General features: G+C 43.4%; 1 protein-coding gene across 1 annotated transcript in view; it reads left to right on the top strand.

Moving 5' to 3' along the window:
* Positions 1-27,263, top strand: part of TGS1 (trimethylguanosine synthase 1) — a 345,615-nt gene that overhangs the window by 210,431 nt on the left and 107,921 nt on the right. Inside the window, exon 12 of the mRNA XM_078687296.1 lies at positions 17,349-17,427. Coding sequence (XP_078543422.1) covers positions 17,349-17,427 — 79 coding nt within the window. The remainder of the gene's footprint in view (positions 1-17,348; positions 17,428-27,263) is intronic.

Below are 27,263 nucleotides of genomic sequence, written 5' to 3'. Positions count from 1 at the left end.
TAACATTGCTGCTTTAAAAATTGTATCTGGCTTCATGATTACTATGTCGCTCTGTTTTAGCTGTATATTTTAAAAACTGTCTGTAACTTTGCCTTTTTGCACATCGCCTCGCGTCTCTTACCTGCCTCACACTATCCCTGCCAGCGCCCCGGTCCACCACGGGTTTTCCCGTTTGCTGTGGAGGGCGCCGGCAAACATTTGGTGTCCCTGCCCCATTGGCCACAGAGGGTCACGCGGGGCTCAACACTCAGGCCCAACCTTATTTAGGCTCTATGGTTGGAATAGTGCCTGTTTGTCTCTTGTAACCGAGTGCATGACTACGATGCCTCGATTTTAACACTGCTGCTGATTTTAACATTGCTGCTTTAAAAATTGTTTCTGGCTTCATGAATACTATGTCGCTCTGTTTTAGCTGTATATTTTAAAAATTATCTGTAACTATGCCTTTTTGAACATCGCCTCGCGTCTCTTACCTGCCTCACGCTATCCCTGCCAGCGCCCCGGTCCACCACGGGTTTTCCCGTTTGCTGTGGAGGGCACCAGTAAACATTTGGTGTCCCTGCCCTCATTGGCCACAGAGGGTCACGTGGGGCTCTACACTCCGGCCCAACCTTATTTAGGCTCTATGGCTTTGTGGTAAATAAATAATTATTTACCGGTTCTATTTTTCAGGATACTCTAATAACAGATAGCTCAATAAATAAGAGTCAAGATTCGAGGTAGCTGAAGTATACAGGCTTTAATCAGGCATAAAAGGACAGGAACAGGACAGCCTGCATGGGAATAGGATGGCAGCTGCCGGGGGCAGGATCTGGGAATTGGCTGGCTTTTAATAACAGTGCATTAATATATATACTAAAAACAATTACATTGCATTCAATACAGTAGGCGTAGCAGTAGGCGGAGTTTGTAGCAGTCGCGAAAGATAAGGCATAAAGTGGGTGTAACAAGAGGTGTTTACAGGGCGTATACATAGACATGTGATGCAAACGTAACAGAATATGTCATAAACGGGGCGGAAACATGGAGGGGGCTACCTGAGCAGCTGGGACCTCTAACCTAGTGGTGCGCGTAAACTGGCAATGACGTGTTACCAGGGAGAACTGGGGGCTATGACTTCTGCACTAGAAGAGGAGACGAAAGTCTGGAGGGTCAGAGCGACATGTACCTAGGCATATCTAGTATCTGGTGTTTATAGTACATGTTGATAGAATCCAAAAGTTATCAGGGTAAAAGCTAACAGACACTAAGACTGGTGCATGCATTATTCTAAATGTATTGCATGTGCGAGGAATATTCTATGAATATGAATACAGTATTTCTCTTATATGGAGACATAAAGGCTAGACCATGACGGAAACTATTGATGCGATTCAGTAGCTTAGGAATGCAGAGAAGGAGGGTTGGACTGATAACTAGAAACATAACATACTCTTGGCAGACTGGGAGGCAGAGCCAGGCCGAGCCGGGCACTGCGTGGCAAGAAGTAGGCTAAGGGTCAGGGATACAGGTGGGGGCTGTATCGCTCCTCGGAGAGGGTTCAGGAGACAGGAGCTGAATCTGAGTCCGGGCCCTTTTGAGGCCTAGAAACGGGGACAATTCAATGAATTAACGTGCACACTGTAAAACGTGGCAACGTAGCTTTACATAGGCCTGATATTCGTTATATTCACGAAAACTGGAAACTGGCATACTAGAGATGGACACAACTGTAATTGCGTCTTTAATCGATCAGAGGGGAATACATGCATATCGATCATGCACATATAACATAAGATGGGGAACACGTAGGCACATATGACATGGCAAAATTTACTTTTCCACATTCCCTCCTTGTGCCCTACGTTTCCATCAGGAAACATCAATATTCATGATACCATCTATCATTTCATATAGCATCATTTGCTCGTCTCGAATTGTCTTGGAACGGGACTTAGGACTAGGAATACAAGAGGTAGCACAAATGCCGCAAATCGCAGGGCCACATTGTATACAGAGGCAGCAACTGAATAGGATCATTACTGCAATACCTAGAAATGACAATACTTTCCATCCCCAGGCAGATATGATACTCCAGAGCCAACCGGACCATGTCCAGGTGCCTGGATTCTGGTGTAACTGATGGGCAATTTTATGAAGTCTGGTTATAGCTAAATAAACAGACGGCGCGTTATTAGGAATGAAAATGCAGCAACTAGATCCGATGACTCTACATGCTCCTCCTCTATCGGCCAGTATGACGTCAAGAACGAGACGATTTTGGAGCACGACAAATCTCATAGCAGATTGCTCTTCGGTTAAGTTACCTAGAGCAGAAGTAGTCTCATTCACTACTGCTTCAAGGGTTCTGGTTAGTCTACGTATTAACTTACTATTCTGGATAGGTCCTATAAAGAAGAAGAAACCTTTATTGAAATCTTGATATTGTTCTAGAGTAGTTTCAGTTTGATCGACAATCGGGGACTCAATCTCCCTTCTATGTCTGACCTGTACTAGATGTGTGTTTCTATGATAATCAGATGGGGCTAGAAAAACTGGTGGCAGTAGGAAGGCAATGTAACATGTTCCATCCCAATCGAGGGGCAGACGAACATATGCGGTCTGACCACAAACAAAATAAGAATGACGTGATGCTTTGAAAATAGATTTCCCACTGTCACTATACTTGACAGTAGTAGTACAATCACTATGTCCTACATGTGCGGAACCATTCTTTCTGACACATAATTCGCCTTTGACTGGTAGTACTGAAATAGCAGGTAAGTCTGGAGTAGTATCAGACTGAACATTCAGGACCATAAAATTCGAAGAATAATTACCCAAATCATATACTTCATTTTCTAGATCTAACCCTGTTCTATGGGGGAGACCTTGCTTGTCTGGAAAACATGTTCTGTTCAGAAGGGACATATCATTGGAGGATGACGTTAAAGTGGACCATGCTCCACACGAACCATTATGTGAAAACGGATAAGGAAAGAGTGGCAGAACTCCCTTCGGTGTCTGGAAAGGGGGGAGTCGACCACACACCCAACAATTAGTGGCATTGCTGGTCTGGTGTGAATAGTGTAACACTCGGATGAATGTATTATTACGCATAGCAAGACGATAGGATAGCTCGTGAGGAGGCAGATCACTAAATGTGTGCTCTACTGTAGCATTAGCAAACTTATTTACATGAGAAATCGGAAAACATAAATGTAATGCATAACTTGTGCAGGTAACCATTAAACTTAGAAACAATAAGAAACTTAGAATGACGATACATCGTATAGAGTTTTGACTAACTCTCTCACTATGGGGGTCTATCTCATACATGTCAGATACCTGTCTAACCGTTTCACCCGAGAGGGACTTAGACAATCAAACTGGCTGACTAATTTTACTAGACCGGAGCTTTAACTTATACTCCTGTTGCGGAGTTTTCTCTAACAGAGGAACTTTCAGTTCAGGATTCAGCTCATAGTCTGGTTTCAGGCAGTCTTTAGAAATGTCCTTTGTAAATGTCTTTTCACAAACTCCATGGAACTTCTTTATATGGGACAGATGGACCCACCCCTTGCGGCCTTCCAACTTCACGGCCGTGCGGGTGGTCAGGAGAACAAGTCGCGGCTCCTTCCAACGAGGCTCCAGCGGACTTGAACGATCAAAGTTCCTTACAAGGACGAGGTCGCCTGGAATGACCTCATGCGGTTTCACTTCAGTATTGTCTGGAAATGCAGCGGCAACCTGTGAACGACAAGAGTGTAGGGCAGACATCAAGGAAGCTAGGTAATCTGTCAACATATTGCTGGAAACATCTGTAATACTGCGGGGTCTAGGTGTACCCCACATGTTTGGGGGGCGGCCGAATACGACCTCATAAGGGGACAGACCTGATCTGGAATGTGCGACCATTCTCATGTAGAATAAAGCAACTGGCAGGGCAACTAGCCAGTCTACACCTTTCTCTTTACATGTCTTAGCAATACGGATTTTCAGGGTTTGATTATGTCTCTCTACGAGACCGGCTGCTTCAGGATGGCGCACACAATGGAACTTCCACTGGTACCCTAACAGAAGGGAAACATGTTTCATTAACTCGGATGAGAATGGCTGGCCGTTATCAGAATACACGACCCTAGGGAGTCCATAACGGGGAAAAAATTCACGAACCAACTGTCTGGCAGTGGTCGCTGCTGTGTAATCTGGAACTGGATATGCTTCTGTCCACCTGGACAAAGCGCATACAACTACGAGGACATACTTGAAACCTCGACATCGCTCCATCTGAATATAATCCATCTGGAGGACTTCAAAAGGGTGGTCAGGAGGTTGGAATCCACCTTGTTCCACCGGGACACTTTTACCTGGATTGAACTGGCAACATATCATACAGGTACGGACTTTCTGCTTGGCTGCAGCTCGTAAATGCTTGTTGAACCAGAGGTTCTGTATACTGTCTAACATGGCTTTTTCTCCTAGGTGTGCTGGACTATGTGCGGTATTGATAATGACTTGAACCATGGAGTCGGGGAGAAACCATGTGGCTTTTCCCTTCGTCACCCATCCCTGATCTGTCTGGACCCCTCCTTGTTCGGACCATTTCTTGATTTCTTCAGGAGTAGCATGTAACTGTATGTCTATGACATCTTGTGTAGGGTCCTTAACTGTCATACATGTAGTCTGTTCTGGAATGAGTGTCTGTGTCGGAATGTCTGGGGTCTGAGCTGTAAGCTTGGCTGTTCGATCTGCTAGATCGTTACCTTGGGAAATGATATCAGTAACTTTCGTATGTGCTTTGCACTTCATGATAGCGATAGCTGTCGGTAAATGTATTGCTTCTAACAGAGCTTGAATGAGGAGACCATGCTGAATCTTGGTTCCATGAGAAGTCATGAAACCTCTCTCCTGCCAGAGTACTCCGAAGTCGTGTACAACTCCGAATGCGTAACGTGAATCTGTATATATGTTTACTTTCAGGTTCTTGGCACGTATGCAGGCTTGGGTCAGAGCAACTAGCTCTGCTGCTTGAGCAGACAGGATGTCAATACGGTGTGTTTTTATAACTTCAGTGTCAGTAGTCACTGCGTACGCGGCTGCTAGTTCTCCTGTACTAGTTCTCATACATGAACCGTCCACTTAAAGTGTCAGGTCGGGGTTAGGTAATGCAATGTCTGTCAGATCTTGTCTTGGCTTAGTCATAGTATTAATGACTTCCACACAGTCATGTGTGGCAGGATTTGAAGTAACTGACGGTAACAGTGTAGCAGGATTTAGAACGTTGCAGCGTCTGATTTCTATGTGTGGCTGAAACAGTGTCAGTTCATAACCTGTTAAACGTGCAATGGTCAAGTGCTGTGTCTGTGTTCGGTTTAAAAGAACTTCCACGGAGTGTGGAACTTGTACTGTCAAGGAGTGTCCTAATACTATGGAATCACTTTGTCTGATTGCTAGAGCTGTGGCTGCAACTGACTTGAGGCACGCAGGCAGAGCCTGGGCTACTGGATCTAATGTGCTCGAGAAATAAGCACAAGGCTTGTACTGTCCTGCTTGATCTTGTGTGAGAACAGATAATGCAGTACCATCACGTTCTGTGACAAAAAGTGTAAAAGACTTACTGTAGTTCGGTGTTGCTAGAACAGGTGCTTGGCATAAGGCTTTCTTTAATTCATTAAAACTAAGTGTATGTTCAGATGTCCAAGGGAGGACAGTCGATACGGCTGCCTCCTGTGTCGTTAACTGTATCAGTGGCTTGGCTAGAAATGCATACTGAGGAATCCATTGTCTGCAGTAAGAAGTGAGGCCAATAAAAGCACGTACCTCCTTCTGTGTCTTGGGCTGTGGAAGACTCGCTATCAACTGGATACGGTCTGGTGTCAACTGCCTACCCCACTTGGACAGTAAGTGGCCTAAGTAGATCACTTGCTGGACACAGAACTGGAGCTTTGAAGGGGACACCTTGTGCCCCATCTCGGCTAGGAAATACAGAACTGTAAGTGACGCACGCTCGCAGTCACGCTCAGAACGGGCTGTGATCAGTAGATCATCGACATACTGGAGCAGGGCAGTGTCAGTTGGCATGTGAATATTGTCTAGTTGTCTTTTAAGTGCCTGACTGTAAATGCTAGGACTTTCTGTGAAACCTTGAGGAGCTCGTGTGAATTTATAGCTCCTTCCATTTAAACAAAAACCGAAAAGGTACTGGCTGACAAATCTGAGACCGATCTCTCTTCTCCCTTTTATAGGGAAGCTTGCTGAGAGGCATGTGAATCAGCATTTGTCAAAATTTATTGAACACGCAGGTGTACTGGACCCCTCCCAGTCGGGCTTCAGGCCCAGGCACAGTACTGAGACTGCTTTGCTGTCTGTCGCTGACAATCTCCAGAGGCTACAGGACAAGGGCTATTCCGTTGTTCTGGTGCTTCTGGATTTGTCAGCGGCGTTTGACACTGTGTCACACGACATCATGACCTCCAGACTAGCTGACATCGGTCTGGAAGGCAAGGCCCTGGCCTGGCTCAGGAGCTTTTTCAGCGAACGCACCCAGAGAGTCATCTTGGGGCCATACCAATCAGAGGAGGTGGTGATCTCAAAGGGGGTGCCACAGGGCTCCTGTTTGAGCCCCACGTTATTTAACATCTACGTGGCCCCCCTAGCTAACATCATGAGATCCCACGGGTTCATTCCAGTATCATACGCGGATGATACCCAACTCCTCTTCCCTTTTAAAACGATGACTCCTGAGGTGCGGGACTCCTTCGCCCGAGGGATGAAGGAGGTGGCCCGCTGGATGGCAGCTAACTATTTGCAGTGCAACGTCTCCAAAACGGAGGTTATGCTATTCGGAGAGGCCAAACGGTTGTGGACCCCGGACTGGTGGCCTCAAGATCTTGGCCCGGTCCCTGTGCCCAAAACCGTGGTAAAAGACCTGGGAGTCAAACTGGACCATGAGCTCACCCTCACACAACAAACTAATCAAGTGGTGGGCTCATGTTTCCATGTCATTGGGCTTCTCAGGAGAGTATTCCCCCTGCTACCAGATACCACCAGGAGAACGTTGGTCCAGTCGCTAGTTTTAAGCAGGCTGGACTACTGCAATGGGTTAATGCTAGCTGCAAACGAGGGCATCTTTGCTAGATTGCAGGTTGTGCAAAACACGGCTGCACGACTGGTTCTGAATGTCCCGCCCCGCACTCCCTCAAAACCATTGTTGGCCAAACTGCACTGGCTTCCAGTTAAGCAGAGGGTGATGTTTAAGATCTGCTGCGTCATCCACAAATGCTTGACTGGAATAGGTCCTGGTTACCTCACTGAGAAATTTATCCCTTATGTGCCGTCCAGATTCCTGAGATCAGGAGATCAGGAACTACTATGTGTCCCCAGGGCCATGAAGGCAAGGAAAGGGGGAAGGGCCCTATCGCTAGCGGGTCCAAAGTTGTGGAACCTACTCCCGAAGGAAATTAGAGTATGTAGGGAACATTTCCCTTTTAGGAAAAAACTTAAAACATTCCTTTTCAAATCTCTAATCTGACTGTTCTCTTGCCTATTTCATTAAAATGATGACGAGTTTTTTGTTCTCTGGTTGTGGCCTAAGGCGCGGAGATACTCCTTCGGGAGTCTATTCATTGCGCCATACAAACCTGTCTGGATGAATGGGAACACTGAAAAATGCATTCTTGAGGTCGATGACAGTGAAAAATGTAGCTTCAGAATCAATGGCTGTCAATAGGGATGAAATATCTGGGACTACTGGATACTGGGGTATGATACATCTATTAAGTTCTCGAAGGTCAATCACTAATCGATATACTGGAGGTGCATTTGGATCAGTACGTTTCATGACTGGAATGATAGGAGAATTACATACATTGGAGTCAGTTTCTACAACCACTCCTTGAGCAATGAGCTCATCAATAATTTTGGATAAGGCTGCTACAGCCTCAGGTGGCAATCTATATTGTCTGATTCGTGGCAAGACTATACCTTGCTTGAGAGTCACACGATGGGGTGTGATGTGCATAAAACCTACATCAGTTGGACCTTGCGCCCATAGATGCTGCGGGACATTTAGTAACCTTGGATCAAAATCACGTAATACATAGTGACCTTTGAAGTCACGCAAAAACAATCGGACTCCTTCTGGAGAGCAGCAAATAACTGCACCTAATTCTTTCAATGTTTTAATGCCTAACAAGTTTTCTGGACATGATTTCGTAAGTAACAAATCAGTAGTTCGGGACAATGGACCAACTTCTAGAGTAACTGGCTTTGAAATCTCGTTAACAATAGGCTTTCCTGAAAATCCAAGGGAAACATTTCTAGAGCCTGAGAGCGGAGCCCCTGGAACCTCGTCATGACTGATAGTAGTCCTACTTGCCCCTGTATCAATCAAAAACTTTCTGTCTTTCCCTAATACTTGACTGTGCACATAGGGACCCTCTTGATCTACAGGTATCTCGATGAGAGGCAAGCCTACCTCCCTCTCTAGGCTGTTTCATGAATACTGTTGATATTCTGGATACTCTGTCTGGGCATACTGGTACATTTGCTGTGTAACATGCTGTGTTGCAGCGATAGGCTGCGGAGCTGGAACTGTCTGTTGTGCATTCTGTGGTGACTGAGAAGTCTGTGAAACTTGTTCTTGTCTAGGCGGACGTGGTCTTTCTTTAGTCTTACCAGTAGCTATGTTGTGTTTCAGAACTGCACACTCGTTTATAAAATGACCTGGCTGTTTACAATAATTGCATGTCCCTTTAACGGGAGCTGCAGGATGACTGGCTTGATTCGGACCCCTCTTCTGACTGTCTTGTGGAACAGATTGTGCAACTAGTACTTTCATTTTTGTGTCTTTCATACGTCTCTTTTCGTGTTCTTGCTCTTCCCTGATTCTATTCTGGTGATACTGGAGCATCTGGAGCATTTGTGACGGAGTATTAGCTTGCCAACTACTTTCGACTTTCAAAACTCGATTTTTAACTTGTGGGCTTGAATTCTCGACTAGTTTAGTAACAAAAAGATGAGGGTATGACTCGCTACCTGTCTTCAAACCACTGTTAATAATAAAACATTTTTCAAATCTAGAATAGAAATCACTAGTGTCTTCATCCTGTTTCTGTTTACATGCTGAGATTGCATCCCAATCTTCCTTTTTCGTGGATAATAACCTTGGCAAAACTTGTATCAATAACTCGGGCAATTCTTTACATTTGTCCCCAAGACCGGTACCTGGTACTCGTATTTTATCTTCAGCTTCTAGAGCTGTCCAATCAATCTTTTTCTCTCCCACCTCCCATTCTTTTTCCTTGAGTTTTTCATATACCCCTGGGGGCAACAGGACCTTTAGCATTTTAATGATATCTGGATACGTGTATTCTCCCATACGGAGCATGTCTTTTAATTCTCGATGGAACCCTGCTGGATCTTTGTCGTGACAGGGAATCAATTTCTTCATCTCTAAGAGTTCCATCTTTGTGATAGGGGTGTAAACAAATACTCGTTGCATTTCACCACCCGCTGTCCTAACTGGGTGTACTTCTCGTAACGGATGCTGTCTATCTATGTAAGATGGTTTACTTTCTGGAGGTGAGACATGAACAAAATGCGGATTCAGAAACGTTCTATATTTGTGGCGCTGTTCTAGAATGACACTAATTAAATCGGTACCTAAACCTTTCCATCTATACTGGAGCAACTCGTTCAGAACATCATGTAACGGACCTGGATCAGAATGTTGTCCCTCATACAGTGTAATGAGGTGTTGGATCATATACATACCCACCAGTCGCTGCTCGGCTGGGGGCAGTTTCAGAAACATTTGTGCCACTATTTCATCTGGAAAAGTGGTAGAATCAGTAGTCCATCGGACTGCTGATCGGGCTAGTTCTAGTTCATGCATGGTACTAAGTTCACTATAACCGATACGTGATTTCAGAATGTGATCGGTAGCTTGAAATACTTGTTCTAGAGAACCTTGTTCTAGTGCTGGAAGGTGAAAAACTTTCTTGTGTTCTAGGCGTGAATGTCGGTCTAGAAGTCTAGATTTACCTACATACGCTATTCTGGCGGTATTCTCGTCTTCTACCTCTTCAGTATCAGTGTTGTCTTCTTTCTCGCTTACTTGTGCTGCTTTGCGTTTCTCGTGTAACCTTATTATTTCCTTATGAATTTTCTTGTACATACTCTCTATACTACTGAGTGTCTTGTGTCTTCCCTCGGCTATATGATCACTCCACTTTGTCAGAACTCTCATTTCGATCGGATCCTTAGTCGGACAATCTTGTTCCCTTACTAAACAATTGATTAGAAATTTTAATAGCATGAGCTGGGTCTCAGCTTTCCTTAGAGACATGATTTCGCCAATACTTTCTGGATAGTCTCCTGTACGGATGAAACGATATATTCTGTCTAGATCTTCTTTCATATTCGGTAGGGTGTCCAAATACTCGGTCACCCGTCTTACACGCAATGAATATATAACCATATTATCATCGCCTGGGACTGGATCATAACGGCATTCGGTGAGAGCTCGTCTGATATCTGCAACGGACTGATATTTGGGCGTACGCTGTAACGCACGTTCATGTAACTCGACTAACGTTACACGTTTGTGTGGCGGCGGGGTACCAGGAGGACCTCCCCCCGCGGCCCCTATACTAGAATCGTCGACTGATACTCTTCGTGCTGGCAGAGTGACCGATGTAGCGGGAACTTGTACTACGGGCTGGACCGGGGGTACCGTAACAGGTGCTGTAACAGGTGCCCCGGTGGCTGGAGGAACAGGAATTACATTATTTACAGGAGCTGGCGGAACAGGATTTGCATATTCTGGGACTGTGTCGTCCAAATAGGACGAGAGAAAAATATCTGCTGCGGTCGGTTTGTGACGTAGCTTAATCGGAACCAATGTCGGCGGAAAATTACATGGTGCTTCCGGGGTTGCTTTTGGCAAGCCCTCGGCAAGAAGAGGATACATACCCTTAATAAGGGCATTTCTCTGTCTGTCTGACTGTTCGGCTTTAACTCGTTCACCTATTTCGATTAATTCCCTTTCTTGGGCTCTTTCTGAGGATTCCCTACTTAATTCTGACTTTCTGATTTCTTTTTCGGTTCTTTTATGAGATTCTTTGCGCCATAACTCGATGGCATCTTTCTGGGACTGTCTGGATTTCTTTTTCCATAATGCTTCTTCTACTCGCATGATGCACTCGGCATCCCATGTACCTGATACAGGCCATCTATATTTCTCTTCTAGATCTTTAGTATACTCGACCCATAAGTCTAGATATAATATGGCACTTATGCCATGCTTATGATACATAAAATGACCTGGACTGTCCCTAGACGGGACAGGAACTGCTTCTTCGAGCAGACCTTTTCTGGTTTTTAACTGACGTAACTTCGAGAACAGAGGCATGACTTAGACTGGAATCTGGACACAAATACAATACACGATAAACACAATAATAACTTGAAAACAAATCACTCATACCACAACATTGAAAACACATGAAATAACATTTAAAATAACAGTTCGGACAGAATACTACCTGGAATACTGAAAACAGAAACACATGAATTTCTCGAGAACAGAACAGAACTTACTGGAATGACTAGATGCACTGCTAAAACAGTACGAAACTTACCGGTCTCATAAAGAGACACGTCAGGACCCGCATCCACCTAGGTGGACACTTCGTGTTGGATCTGTGTACCCAAACCCACGGACCAGAGACAAATTAATTGACCCTGTCTAGATACTACCCCAGCAATGGTACTCACCGGGCAGCAAGAACGGAAGGCCTCGGACTGGACTGGACTGCTACGACGACGGACGGACGAACTTCGGACTTCAGTTACAGGTGGGCCTCCGGATACCTCGGACCTTGGACTCTCGGCTTGGGCTCTGGTCGGGACTCGCCGCGTTCCTCCACCGCCTCGTCTGGACGCTGGACCGCAACTTCCGTCTCCTCCGTGGGCCTGAGGGATACTTGAAGCAGAAATATATGCACGTGGCCGGTATGGTTCCGTCACGGCTGCAGAGGATCAGGGGGCCTGCGTGGCTTCTCCGGCGCGTGGGGAAAGGGCAAGTCCCTATTCGGGCGCCATTATGTGGTAAATAAATAATTAATTACCGGTTCTATTTTTCAGGATACTCTAATAACAGATAGCTCAATAAATAAGAGTCAAGATTCGAGGTAGCTGAAGTATACAGGCTTTAATCAGGCATAAAAGGACAGGAACAGGACAGCCTGCATGGGAATAGGATGGCAGCTGCCGGGGGCAGGATCTGGGAATTGGCTGGCTTTTAATAACAGTGCATTAATATATATACTAAAAACAATTACATTGCATTCAATACAGTAGGCGGAGTTTGTAGCAGTCGCGAAAGATAAGGCATAAAGTGGGTGTAACAAGAGGTGTGTACAGGGCGTATACATAGACATGTGATGCAAACGTAACAGAATATGTCATAAACGGGGCGGAAACATGGAGGGGGCTACCTGAGCAGCTGGGACCTCTAACCTAGTGGTGCGCGTAAACTGGCAATGACGTGTTACCAGGGAGAACTGGGGGCTATGACTTCTGCACTAGAAGAGGAGACGAAAGTCTGGAGGGTCAGAGCGACATGTACCTAGGCATATCTAGTATCTGGTGTTTATAGTACATGTTGATAGAATCCAAAAGTTATCAGGGTAAAGGCTAACAGACACTAAGACTGGTGCATGCATTATTCTAAATGTATTGCATGTGCGAGGAATATTCTATGAATATGAATACAGTATTTCTCTTATATGGAGACATAAAGGCTAGACCATGACGGAAACTATTGATGCGATTCAGTAGCTTAGGAATGCAGAGAAGGAGGGTTGGACTGATAACTAGAAACATAACATACTCTTGGCAGACTGGGAGGCAGAGCCAGGCCGAGCCGGGCACTGCGTGGCAAGAAGTAGGCTAAGGGTCAGGGATACAGGTGGGGGCTGTATCGCTCCTCGGAGAGGGTTCAGGAGACAGGAGCTGAATCTGAGTCCGGGCCCTTTTGAGGCCTAGAAACGGGGACAATTCAATGAATTAACGTGCACACTGTAAAACGTGGCAACGTAGCTTTACATAGGCCTGATATTCGTTATATTCACGAAAACTGGAAACTGGCATACTAGAGATGGACACAACTGTAATTGCGTCTTTAATCGATCAGAGGGGAATACATGCATATCGATCATGCACATATAACATAAGATGGGGAACACGTAGGCACATATGACATGGCAAAATTTACTTTTCCACAGCTTCCTCTGCGCTCAGCGGACGCGTGCAGTGGGCGCGCGCCGAATTCGCGCCTAAGTCTAGCCCGTCTGCGCCAGGGGCCAGGGATGCTGTCCCTACCTCTTTCTGTCCCCAAGTAAGTGCGCTTTACTCTCTTGAAGCTCTCTTGGCCTTGAAGCCCCCTAGAAAGTCCTGCCACCACTCATTCTGCCCAGGGGCGCTTTTACGTGCTCCTAGCTGTAGCTGTAATAACAAACACAATCGCCCTAAAACACTGCGTACTTTTAAGACCAAGCCTACTACTGAGATACCTGATTCTCCTTCCTTGGTTATTGAAGAGGGTTTCCTTATTAATACAAGATCATTAATTAAAAATAACATCGCCTTTAAAGACTTTGTTCCCTCTAGGAAACCGTCCTGGGTATTCATTACGGAAACCTGGGCGTAGGAATCCTCAGGTCCCGAGCTTGTCGACGCTATTCCTGAGGGCTATACCTTATCTCGGATGGACAGAATTGGGTGAAGGGGAGGAGGACTGGGTATATTACATAAAAGTTCCTCCATCTGTCGTACCAAACACCTTTTCACCTCCACAGATTCTTTTCAGGCTATGTATTTTTCTCTTAATTCTACGCCCACAGTTTCTTTCTCCGGCCTTCTGTTCTACAGGCCTCCTGGCCGCAGGTCTGCCTTTAGTCATGAACTACCGAAGATTTTAGAATCTTTTATTGACAGATCTAACATCACCCTGCTGGGTGACTTCATTTATCATCTTGAAAATTCGAACTCCAGTGATACTTCTTTCTTGGTGGAAACGTTAGCATTGTGTGGCCTGATGCAACTTGTGGAGAGTCCCACCCATTCTGCCGGCCACATGTTGGACGGAGTTTTTTCTAATGATCCCAGATTAAAGATAGGTTCCCTTATCCCTCTGGCGTGGTCAGACCATCTGGCCGTTCCGTTGGAGCTTAAATTCTATCATTCTGTCCCCACCTCCACCGACCGTAGTAACTGGGAATTAAGAAGGAATTATAGGGAGGTTAATAACGAGACACTTGCCCCATTTATGACCAGACTGAGGCCTCTCATCCTGAGGGATACTAATGCCGCTGCCCTCGAATTCTCCAATTCCATCTCGGGAGCAGTAGACATCTTGGCCCCTGCTAAACAGCACTACTCTGCCAGAAAGAGACCTTCGGCACCCTGGCTTTCCGACTGCCTTAGGTTGCTAAGGCAGGGCTGTAGAAAACAGGAGAGGTGTAGGCGGGCTCACCATGATCCCAAGGAGAGAGATATATACAAACGCCTCCTTAAAGAATATAAACTGGCTATAATGGAAGAAAAGAAGGCTCATTTTGTTAATCTGACGGCCTCCCTCAACTCTCCCAGAGATCTGTTCAAGATCGTAGACTCCCTCTCTGTCCCTCAGATATCGGACCCCTTAGTGGGCTCTCAGGAGTTCTGTGATAAGATCTCCACTTTCTTTCACACTAAAATAGTTGATATCTATACATCACTACAATCACTTAATTTTGATTTGGTTGCACCCCCTTTTATTGCCCCTTCCATTCCTGATTGCTGGCCGAATGCACCCTGCCCCAGCCTTCTAAACGTCCCTCTTCTTACCTTGGAAAGGATTAACCTGCTCCTTGATAAAACCAAGTCGGGTTCCCCTCTGGATCCCTACCCTCTTAAGATACTTAAGAAGTGTAGGGAGGTGGCTATCCCTCCCCTTTTAGAGGTGATGAACCTAGCAACCTGGGGTTATGAAGAACTTCCGCCCAATATCTCTGCTACCCGCACCAGCAAAAATACTGGAATCACACCTTAACTATCACTTACTCTTTCTTGGATGACTCCAGCTCGTTAGATCCATCTCAACACGGTTTTCGTAGAGCTCACAGCACTGAGTCCGCCCTCACAGTGGTCATCAATAACATCCGCTCGAAGGTCGACACGGGCCAGACCACTCTCTTTGTCCTGCTCGACCTTACGGCAGCCTTCGACACCTTGTCTCCCTCTGTCCTGGTCGCACGTCTCCGGGAGATTGGTGTTGGAGGCGCAGCTTTAAGTCTCCTGACCTCTTTCCTTAACCAAAGAGAACAGAGGGTGAAGCTGGGTAAATTCCTTTCCCCTTCCAAACCTGTGCAATGTGGGGTCCCCCAGGGATCTTCCCTGAGCCCCACACTTTTTAACATTTATGTGGCCCCACTCACCAGGTTAGTAAGATCTTTTGGGTTAGAGGTACTGTCATACGCTGTCAACACCCAGATCATGGTCTCCCTCTCTCATTCGGTGAGTACCTCGGCTTTTAACTTCAGGAACTGCATGGATGCAGTCTCTCAATGGATGATTCAGAATTCCTTGAAGTTCAACGGAGAGAAGACAGAAGTTCTGATCTTAGGGGGTGACCAGGATATCTGGTCGAGTGACTGGTGGCCATCATCCCTTGGAGTTTGCCCCCTCCCTTCTCAATTTGCCAGGAACCTGGGTATGCTGATAGATACCACGCTCTCCTTCGACCGTCAGGTCAGTAGGACGGTTTCCACCTGCTGTGGTATCATCAGGATCTTGAGAAAGATCGCTCATTGCCTCTCTCCTGAAGCCCGGAAGCAAGTCACTGTGGCTCTCGTCTCCACGAGACTGGATTACTGTAATGCACTCTATTCATGCATTAATAAGAATCTTATCCAGCGCTTACAGATAGTGCAAAATGCGGCGGCCAGGATGGTTCTTAATCTTCCTAGACTTCTCCTCAGCCTCTTTGGCCAGGAAGAACCTACACTGGCTGCCCATCCAGTGTAGGATCTCGTTTAAGATCCTCTGTCTTGCCCATGGGGCCCTGTATGGCTCAGACCCTGAGGGCATTCGGTCCCTCTTACATGCTTACTCCCCCAGTAGAACTCTTCGTTCTTCTAATAAAAACCTCCTGTTTATCCCTCGCTTTCACAAAGTAAGGTGGGGAGGGAGACCCTTTTCTTCCCTGGCGCCCAGGTTGTGGAACACTCTTCCCCCTGATCTGGCAGGACAACCCTCTATTATGCTTTTTCGTAAAGCATTAAAAACTTAGCTCTTTGTAGAGGCCTATCCGTAGTCCTGCACTAGAAGATTTACAAGCTGTACGATCTTTCAGGCGCCTTGATGCCCTTGGGCTAAGTTGCGCATTACAAGACTCCACTCACTCACTCAGGTTAGGTTAGTTCCAGGAAAAAGTTTGTCCTTTTTCTTACTGCAGTGCTGTGCATAAGTAACTGTCTTTAAAGGCACAATAAATGTCATCTCAGTGGAGATCAAGCATACTGGATATCCTATAGTACGTATAAAAAACGACGAAACACTTCTTTCCATACATTTTGTCTAATACAACAGTGGCCATAAAAGTTATGAAAATTGATTGACAGTGAGCGGTCACATGTTTCATTTTTGAGAAATATTTCTCCCCATTAACAGAGGACAGCTGTTGGACTCTACCAGTTACAGAGAGCAAGTAATGGCTGACGTTTTAGTTCTCAAAATGGTAAGTCACTCATATGTATCTGAAAGATTATAAGCCACAACCTATCTTAAACTTTAGTCAAATGATGGAAATGTAACCTAAAAATAAATGCAGCATTCTCTCTGTGTTTTATATTTGGAAACATTGCAGCTAAATTGTACATTTATGGCACATTTTGGAACTGAGTGGCTTTTCAGAATATTTTAGAAATGTACAGAAACCTCTATATGTCCAACAGATAAATAAATTCCTTGATACTTCTTAACACTACAAAGCTAAATACTGGTTTTAACGCGAATTCTGCTCTTTGGTAGTGGACTCTTAACCTAACCTAGATAGTTCCTCCTATTCTTCCAGCTTGAGGGAAGCCATCTGAAAGCCTGCTTTTTCTGGCGTGACATTCTTGCAGTCTAGCAATGCAGGAAAAACATGACGGCAGAGATCTGCATGATATACTTCCAAACATAATGTACTGTAAATTGTTCCTTGATGGAAGGTTTCACCTTCGTTGAACATGTTTAATTTTATTGTAAATGTTGCTGCATATGGATTCGTGATCTGATTGGTGTACTCTTTCTGAGAAATTTCCTTGACTCATTTTCACATTTGAAATTTTTAAACTGTGCCAGAAAATAACAAACAACATTATTTATTTCCTACCACGTAATTCTAACGTTGACCAGGTATGTTCCTCTTTACTCTTACTCTAAAAATATCAGGATTTGAACAGTTAACCCTTCCTTTTTCACAGCTTTTGTGTCCAAAATATGTGAAATTACTCTAACCAATTTTAAACAGGCATTCATGCAGATTGTTGTAGGTTTTTTTCTATTACATTTCCAAGCTTTCTATATTGTGTTCCCCTTGACCTGCCCGTAGAGAGTTTTAGTCAATGTTGATCCCTTTTACTAAATTGTATAAGCTGGGTCTGAATCGTAATCACATTGATTATTTAGCAGGCATTCATGTTACTTACTTTGACCCTGTCCTCTACATTTTACCCCTCAATTCTCTTGCCCTCGTGTTTCTTGATTTTTAAAGTTCATCCATGTCTTGGATGTTGCGGTTTATCTGCAGCTCAAATGAATCTTTATCTCATTCTTTGTTGTTTTTTCAGTAATATAAGAAAAAATGTGTTTAATGTGGTCACTGTTTAGATACTTGGCGGAAATCTTCTGGTACACTCATCTGTAAGCTCCTCAACGTAACTATTCCACTTCTTGGTTTGCTTTTGCATCGTTCCCTGCAAAGGAAATCTTGGGAATCATCTCTGAATTTAAAGATTTCTTAGAAAAAGTGAGTTACACACACTCCTCAGCTTTAAGGTACTAAGACAACAGGGAATCAAAATCAGTAGTGCATATCCAGACAACTGAAAGACATTTTTATGATGTGCTCTGACCACTTATTTTTAAATAGCTAGTATCACAATGCAAACAAAATTGGGTCAGCGTCTTACTAATGCATGCCGGCTACCTTCAAGGAAATCTGATCAAACTTATCGCAATATCTTGCATACTGTAGACCAGAAGACCTATCTGAGGGCCCTATTTAGAGTTTGGAAGAGCGGGCACTTCAGCCCAATGACAACGAGTGCCTGGTCCGCCCACCTCATTTATAGTCTAACACACCTTCAGTATGTCGACGACAGACACTACTCTGTGTCGACTGCTGTTATACCCCTCCGATGGCCCAACAGATTAATCTGCATCAGAGGTTTTGCCAGAGTTGGGCTGCCCACCCAATTTAGAGTCGGCAGACAAATGGCAAGTTATCACTGTCTGAAAAAACCTAGTGGTAAGGGGCATTGAAAACTGCTAAATGAATTGCTCTCAGCTGTCTCCCTGCCTATGTGAATCTGGTCATTAGCGTCTTCAGCTGTCCAAAGAACACCTTGCTAAGTGGGCTGGGAAGGTTCTGAAAAAGGAACAGTAGCTTTGGTAAGATTACCATTTTTATTAATGCAATTCTACCAGCACTTAGGAGGGGCAGTCTAATCCCTCTATCTACCATCAAATAGATGTTCTCGGGATAAACCAATGTTGGTCCGGGCTAACAAGACTAGGAAGAAGGAGGAGGAATCTATAAGCTAGTATTTTTGGTATGGAATTTACAGTCTATGTTGATGAGTGACAGTGGTCTGTATGGTTCAGGAGTTTTGTCTGGTTTTAATAGCATTATCACAATAGCTACTCTCATCGAATTTGGGAGCTTATGTCTTTGATAGACCCACTCTTATACTTCTAGTAGAATTAGGGGTAGCTCTTCTACATATTCTTTATAAACCTCTTCTAGGAGGTAGTCTGTTCGTGGCACGCTTCCATTTTTCATGTTAAATTTTATTTTTAAATTCTTTTATTTGTATTTGTTTGCACAGTGTTTCCCATTCCTCCATCTCCAGCCTTGCCAACCTGTTCTATCTCAAAAAGTATGCATGACTGTCACCTGACTCGTCAAGCAAGATGCGTATATTGCTGTATAGAAGTTAGTAAAGATTTCTAAAATGTCTTTAGAGTTGTTAAATTAATCCTCTTTTCTGCAAATGATCTGCAGCACATTTTATATTCGCACTGTGTCCTCGTTATCGATGCTAATGTGTTTTCTGAGCGTTCTCCTACTCTATAACTTATGGCTGTACTAATTCCTCCCTAAACACAGGGTCTAAGAGTTGAACTGGCTGTAGGTGCTAGAGTGACTGCGGTCGCCAGTAATCCAGAATGTTTAATTTTAGAATTACTGGAGAATGATCTGAAAGTATTCTAGGTAAATAAAAAATTGAGGTAGTCCGTCCCATAATTTCTTTAGTCCCATTCAGAAATCAGTGCGTGATGAGGTGTCGTGGACCAAGTAGTTAAATTTAAATTCATCTTCCTTTGGGTGCCCAATCTTCCATAAATCAGGCAGTCCGTGTTGTATCATAATGTTGTGTAGAATGTCACTTGTGTAGTGTCACTTGCCTTACTATGGCACCTCCCCAGATGATGGTTTGTTCATCAAGAACATTATTTGGTTGAATTCGAGCAAGTTGATTAAGGGCATAAAAATTGATCAGTATTATGTGCATTTGTCTCAAAATGTGTTGCACTATTAAGTATATGCTTTCTTAATCCATGTGGGTGTGAAGGTGCTTCAAGGGGTCGTTTCTGTTCATTCTAATAGCAACTTCCCTCAAGTTTGTGAAATATGTTGAGAAAAATCAGTGGCCGCTCTAGGAATGAGCAAGATTATTTGCGAAAAGTGTATTTATTGTAGGATTAGGATACCAATAGTTTGATGAGCTACATATGCCATCACCTGCCTAATTATTTCATCTGTTTATATTCCAAGTCTCAATCTATAGAGTGTAGATGCATGTCCTTCCCATCAATCGGTGCCAGCTTGTAGTATATTTTCTTGACACATTATTGATAGTAGTGGCATTACTTCTGACTTGTGCAACAAACTTCTATTTAATAACTTGGTTGCAATGTTCTCAAACTCCCCGCAATATCCACAACATACCCACACCGGGCGAAAAAACATCCCAAAGAGATACTCTAGATCCTTGAGTACAATAATCAACAAACAAAAGGAAGAAGATAGTGTTCCAGGTTAGCAAATAGCCAGGGGGGGGCCTGTGTAGCTATAAAGAAATTGGTGTCTGCTTCAGATTCACTATGCATAATATGAAAAGCGGGATTTGAGTGAGGAAAATTTACCATCTAGTGAGGCATGGTGGTGCCACATAACTTATGGGACTCAGCGACATCTTACATCTAGTTTACATTCTGGGACTCTCACTGAAGAGTAAGAGGTTCAACGGATACAAAGCATTGTGTCTGTGTTGGTCATGTTCACAATTCTGCCCCAAGTTACTGATCCACTGTTGACTCTCTCTACCTCATTGTGAGGGTCTTCCACCATCGGTTCACCAGAGGCAGGAGTGCCCCTCCTTTTTGCTGAATGTTATTTAGAAAGGTCTGTGCCTGCATAGGATCAGCAAAAATGTTCCCAATACCCTAGAGTATCACAGACTCACCGGAATGAGCAAAGCATATTGAATGTAGTTTTTTTTTTTACTGTCACAAATTTTCAAACCATGTTTTTACACGTGAGCTATTCAGATTTGTTTGCCTGAAGCTGAATATTTGCATTCTTCAAGGTGGAAACCTGCATGTGTGTAGTGAGAATACCTGCTTATCTCATTTAATCCCATGGAGGCCATTTGACCATTATCACTAATTTGCAATAGGCTAGACGTGGAATTTGTATCCTGTGCGCATCCACTTTCCTGGCCGCAGCTCATTTGCATTTTTAGCCAGTGCATGGCTGTCTTTTGTTTGAAATAGCCCATCGAGAGAGACCTCTCCCCACAGCTTAATCCCTAGTAGAGCTAAAGACGAATTTAGCCAGATCGGTCTGTGGCTAAAGGGATACAGCATGCTCCAAAATAACATCCTAGTCATCATGGTAATCATCCTTATTTATTGCTTCTGCTTCTTCAAGTAAAGGTGGTTCGGGGGCAGATCAGCAACACTGCTGATGTACCCAGAGGTCTAACCAGCTCTACAACTGGCCGTCTACTTCAGGACATGATACTCTTTTGGAGCTTCTCTTGTCACCATCCCTTGGGCTGGATTTAAGACTGTAGTGATGGGCACGTCACAAAAATATCTCTCAATCATGCCTCATGTGAATGGTAACGTACCTCAGAGGTTTTACATTGGGCCTCCACGATTCATGGAGTGGACACATGCCACTGTCTCATATGTCAGTCCAATCTGTGCAAAAAGCCTCAAAGTGCCTAAAGATGACAGTTGGGTAGATTGACTGAGAAGGAGAGAGGCTGAGAAAATGCAATAAAATACTTATACATTCACGTCAAAAGTTTTTAGAAAGTGCCCAGTTTTTAGATGTGTAATGCATAGAGGTTAGAGATGTCCCTTATTTGTTGTAGTGGTATGTTTAGGAGTGAAAGTCTTCTAAATATTAACTATGAATCTTCCGCCCCCACTGGAAAGGTCAAGCAAGGTATGTTTGTAGGAAAAACAGTCTGGTCCAGTGTCGAGTTAGGAGGACAAGTTTTGATTTTTATTTGGGGGCTTTAAGTAGAGCTTTGTTATCTGGAATAATACTTTCGTTCGAGGCATGTGGGCTGCTGAATTCATATCTATACCTAGTAAACAAAGAAATGGCTGGCCCTTACAATGATTTTTCTCTCAAATTGGTGAGAATACAAACAATGAAAAATCTTCTGTTTGTTAGGGTTACTTTATTTAAACCCATTTTAAATTTTGAATCATTTTTATATATATATATTTTTTTTTTTCGTCATCGGCATCGCTCCACGAGCAGGATAATTTCAGGGTGCAAACACCGGTAGCGTTGTTGCCACAACGTTCAAAGGTATGACATGTGAGCCTTAGTTATAGAGACACTTTAACTGTACTGTAGTGGATGGTCTAGCAACCATCACGCATTTTTCCAAACACAGAACTTTCTGCAAAAATCAAAAGCCCATGGCCCCCACCTCCACCTGAACTTCTCGAACGGCGGGACCTTGCCATACAATTGTGAAGGTAATCTAAATAGTGACTTCCAGTATATACAGGGGATCTCAAAGTTAATTTTTAGCCATTAAAATGAACTTCCTTTATTTTCCATAGATCACTACATTGACAGAGCCCTGAGGAGAATCTGTGAATTTTTTCCAGATTCGAAACGCGTCGGCAGACGGCAAATAGGCACCATAATTCATTAGTCCTTGAGTTGATTAATAATCACTTTAAACTAATCGGAAAGAGTATAATCCAATTTTTTGTTGCCTTGCTTGTGTTTTGACCTTTTTGGGCACTACAGTGGTTTGAGGTTTTTCACAAAGAATAATTATTTGTGGATATACAATTGCCATTGTTTTCATGTAAAAGAAGTTTGTATATAAATGTGGATTTATTTGTATATTTGTATATATGTGAGTTGTATGATAGTTGTAAATATTGTAAATGTTTTTGTGTAAAGTGTTTTTCTCGCTCATGAAAAAATATATAAAAATGATTCAAAATTTAAAATGGGTTTAAATAAAGTAACCCTAACAAACAGAAGATTATTCATTGTTTGTATTCTCACCAATTTGAGAGAAAAATCATTGTAAGGGCCAGCCATTTCTTTGTTTACTAGTTATATTAGGTCCAGCTGCCCTTTAGACCCAGGACCAGACTCCGTTGTTTCTCAAACTTTAGAGCGAGTGCACACTCACGAGAGTTTCAAGGGCACTAGAATTTCCCATGTTGTAAGTTGTTTACTACTCACGGCGTGGAGAGACTTCTTTGTCCCTCCAAAGTAATGGGCGAGAAGGACACTCTTTCTTTTTCTGAGAGCCATATTCAAAACTTATTGGCCACATCCCCCTTTGCTGAAGTCACCTTGAGCTCCTCAGCTCAACAGCAAAACGAAACTGATAAACTAACTAGACTTCGCAAGAAACAGATTCGCACAGAATTACACGGCCATTTTCTCCTGAAGCACCTAAGGGGTGGGACCATCCCATGGGGTCTTCAGGTGAAGAATGTCCCTGTGATCTTTACTGATGATGCGGACTATAAAAAGGGCTTTAGCTGCATAAATACAAAGTGCAGCAGGGACTTAATGGTCCATACGATAGAAACAGCTCAGAGAATATGTGCTAAGGAGTTACAAGAAATTGAGGAACTTACTACGGCTATCAGGGACAGCCAGGTGGTTCTCGATTCTAAGGCTTTGTTAGAGAAAATAGACAAAGAGATACAATCTTTTAAAGACAATACTATTAACAACAAGACAGCCCAGTACGAAAGGGACTCTAAATCCTTCACATTAGAAAGGGCTTACCCCTTCCTTAAAGACGATTTTTACTCTCAACCGGAATCTCGAGGAGCACTCTCAAATTTCCAAGGTAGATCGAGAAACAGGTTTAAAACTTTCTCTGAGACCTCGTCTTCCGAGTCATCAGGTTCTGATTCAAGAGGAGGTAATAACAAAAACCAAACTTCTTTTTTAGAGAAAGGCCAACAGTCAAAAGTAAAATTCAAAGCACCATGGGAAATGCGAACCAGGAGAAACTTTTACAAATCGTAAAAAGCCCCTCCACCATAGTCAACCTATCCGCTCGGACATTGACAAAGGACGAAGAGTCAGTCCTCAATTTGGGACTCAAATTTGTTCCCTCGAGAAAGACAGATTTCACCAAGATCAAGTTGGAAGCAATAGAATTCTGTCGTAAGATCAGATTGAAAGCCTTCTTTGCCAACCAACCGTTGATCAGTAATATGGAGACCACGGGTCTTAGAAATAAGTCTACTTTTGTACCAAGTCAAAACATTCCCAAACAAATATATGCATTTGAACAAATCCTGTTGTCATCAATTAATAAACTAGAACGTCAGCAGAAATGTGTTAAACCAAACATCACCAAGGGACAACGGACAGCACTAATAAATCTAAAGGAAGATCCATAATTGGTGATTAAGCAGGCCAACAAGGGCGGTGCCGTTGTTATCTGGCCAAGAGATAAATATCTAGCAGAAGGGTTCTCCCAGGTAAATAATCAGGAGTGGTATCGAAAATTGACAACAGACCCTTTACAACAAATACAGTCTCTAATTTTAGAGATTGTGCAGACTGGCACAGACAGTGGCTTTTTGGGTCCCAAAGAAAGTGACTTTTTGATAAAAAAATTCCCCAGAACTCCGGTGACACACTTTTTGCGAAAGATCCATAAAAAATTGTCTAAACCCCCGGGGCGACCAATCGTCTCGGGGTGTGATTCGTGTCTCGAGCCACTGTCCAAATACGTGGATTTTTTCTTAAAACCCTTTGTGTCAAAAGTAAAAGCTTACTTACGGGACACCACTGATTTTTTAACGAAAGTTGAGGGGGTTTTATTTGAAGAAACATCACAATTAATGGTCACTATGGATGTGACGTCATTATATACGCAGATCCCACAGGACGAAGCGTTAGAAGTGATTGAACTCTATCTTGACTCTAGGGAAAGACCCCATAGAGTGCCTACATCCTTTATACTGAGACTGGCTGAAATCACGCTGAAAAAGAATTATTTCCGTTTCAATGAGGACTACTTTATGCAAATTAAGGGCACCGCGATGGGATGCCCTTATGCTCCTGAGATGGCCGTATTATATATGGCCGCATATGAGAAAAAATTTGTTGAGGAAAACAACCCTTTCAAACAACATATAGTACACTGGTATCGTTATATCGACGACGTGTGGCTCCTGTGGCAGGGGAGCCACTCCGAGTTGAGTGACTTTCACCAGTGGCTAAATACAAGACACCAGGATATACATTTTTCACTGGACTCAAGTAATGAAAAAATGACCTTCCTTGATGTGGAAATAAGAAACGCAGGTGGAAGCCTAAATTCGTCGTTATTCAAGAAGGCAACGGACAAAAACACCATCCTTCATTACGATAGTTCGCACCCTAGAAACCTGAGGGCGAACTTGCCATATGGGCAACTTCTCCGGATTCGGAGGAACTGTTCAGAGATTGGACAGTTTGAACAGCATGGGCAAAACTTTTGTGATGAATTGGTTCAACGTGGTTACCCCAAAAAATTATTGAAACATTCTTTTAAGAGAGCTCGATATACACCTAGAGAATGTCTCTTTGAAACAAAAATGAAACGTGAACTTCAGAGCCTGGTCTGCGTCACGACATTTTGTGCAGAGACCCACAAAATAAAACAAATGGTGCTGAAACACTGGCATTTGCTAGAGGAGTTGGAAATACCATTTCCCCGCCCGATATTTGCATTAAAGAAAAATCTAAATATTGGTCAGCAACTAGTTCGTGCAGATATCCGAACCACTAAACCCAAAAATGATTCATTGTCCCAATGGCACCTCAAACCGATAGAGGGACACCACAGGTGTGGGAACTGTATCGCATGTGACACAACCATTGAGGGTAAAATCCTTCAACATACCAACATGACGTGGACCCACTTAGGCTTTACCAATTGCAGAACAAAGAATGTGGTTTACGCTATAATTTGTCCTTGTCAAAAAATGTATATAGGCAAGACGAATCAACAAGTGAACATACGCATGACACAACATAGGTCACGCATTAAAAACAAAGTCCTTACTGCGCCCTTGGTCCAACATTTTATTGACAATAAACATGGAGAGAATGAGTTCCAATGGACTGTTTTGTTCAATCAATCCAAATCTGGTGTAAATACTGAACAAATATTACTAAGGAAAGAGGCCTACTTGATATTAAAATTCAATAGCACCCAAACGGGGTTGAATTCTTTATCTGAGATTTCTCGCCTTTAAAATCCAAAAGCGCCCCACAATGAAATAACTACAACAACCACAATGCCGAGCGGTACGTTCACTGTGAAGTAGGAGCTCACATGGTAGCTTCTCCACCAATGAGTTTGCATTTCCTGGTCCACCCATCCGAGAGTGAGGTGAGTGAAACGAAGGCTCGAGCTAATGGCAAACAATATGCCGCGCATGTCGCCCTAATTAAATTATTCTTCGTAATTTAATAATTCCTCGTAATTTCACCCTTTGAATCCAGCGCGACTAAAATACGCACCTCCACACGCCGCTGAAGAGCCCACAGCCTGCTCCCCGCTTTCAGCAAAGACCACGGCAGTGTTGGGATTCTAATTAACGACAATGTGACCAGTGAATAAAACTTCGCTCCCCCCACAGGTATGTCCCGCACTACGTAAGAAGTTAAAACCTAAATGTTAAAAACTCTAACGTAATATCTGTATCCAATTATTAGTAAGCACAATTCACATTTGTGCGTTACAGATTCATCGGCATCGCTCCACGAGCAGGATAATTTCAGGGTGCAAACACCGGTAGCGTTGTTGCCACAACGTTCAAAGGTATGACATGTGAGCCTTAGTTATAGAGACACTTTAACTGTACTGTAGTGGATGGTCTAGTAACCATCACGCATTTTTCCAAACACAGAACTTTCTGCAAAAATCAAAAGTCCATGGCCCCCACCTCCACCTGAACTTCTCGAACGGCGGGACCTTGCCATACAATTGTGAAGGTAATCTAAATAGTGACTTCCAGTATATACAGGGATCTCAAAGTATAATTTTTAGCCATTAAAACGAACTTCCTTTATTTTCCATAGATCACTACATTGACAGAGCCCTGAGGAGAATCTGTGAATTTTTTCCAGATTCGAAACGCGTCGGCAGACGGCAAATAGGCACCATAATTCATTAGTCCTTTAGTTGATTAATAATCACTTTAAACTAATCGGAAAGAGTATAATCCAATTTTTTGTTGCCTTGCTTGTTTTTTGACCTTTTTGGGCACTACAGTGGTTTGAGTTTTTTCACAAAGAATAATTATTTGTGGATATACAATTGCCATTGTTTTCATGTAAAAGAAGTTTGTATATAAATGTGGATTTATTTGTATATTTGTATATATGTGAGTTGCATGTTAGTTGTAAATATTGTAAATGTTTTTGTGTAAAGTGTTTTTCTCGCTCATGA

Source organism: Lissotriton helveticus, chromosome 4_1 (genome assembly GCF_964261635.1).
Source record: "Lissotriton helveticus chromosome 4_1, aLisHel1.1, whole genome shotgun sequence".
In the NCBI taxonomy this organism is placed as follows: Eukaryota; Metazoa; Chordata; class Amphibia; order Caudata; family Salamandridae; genus Lissotriton; species Lissotriton helveticus.
Note: the sequence above shows the minus strand (reverse complement) of the source record. Positions and strands in the feature narration are given on the sequence as shown.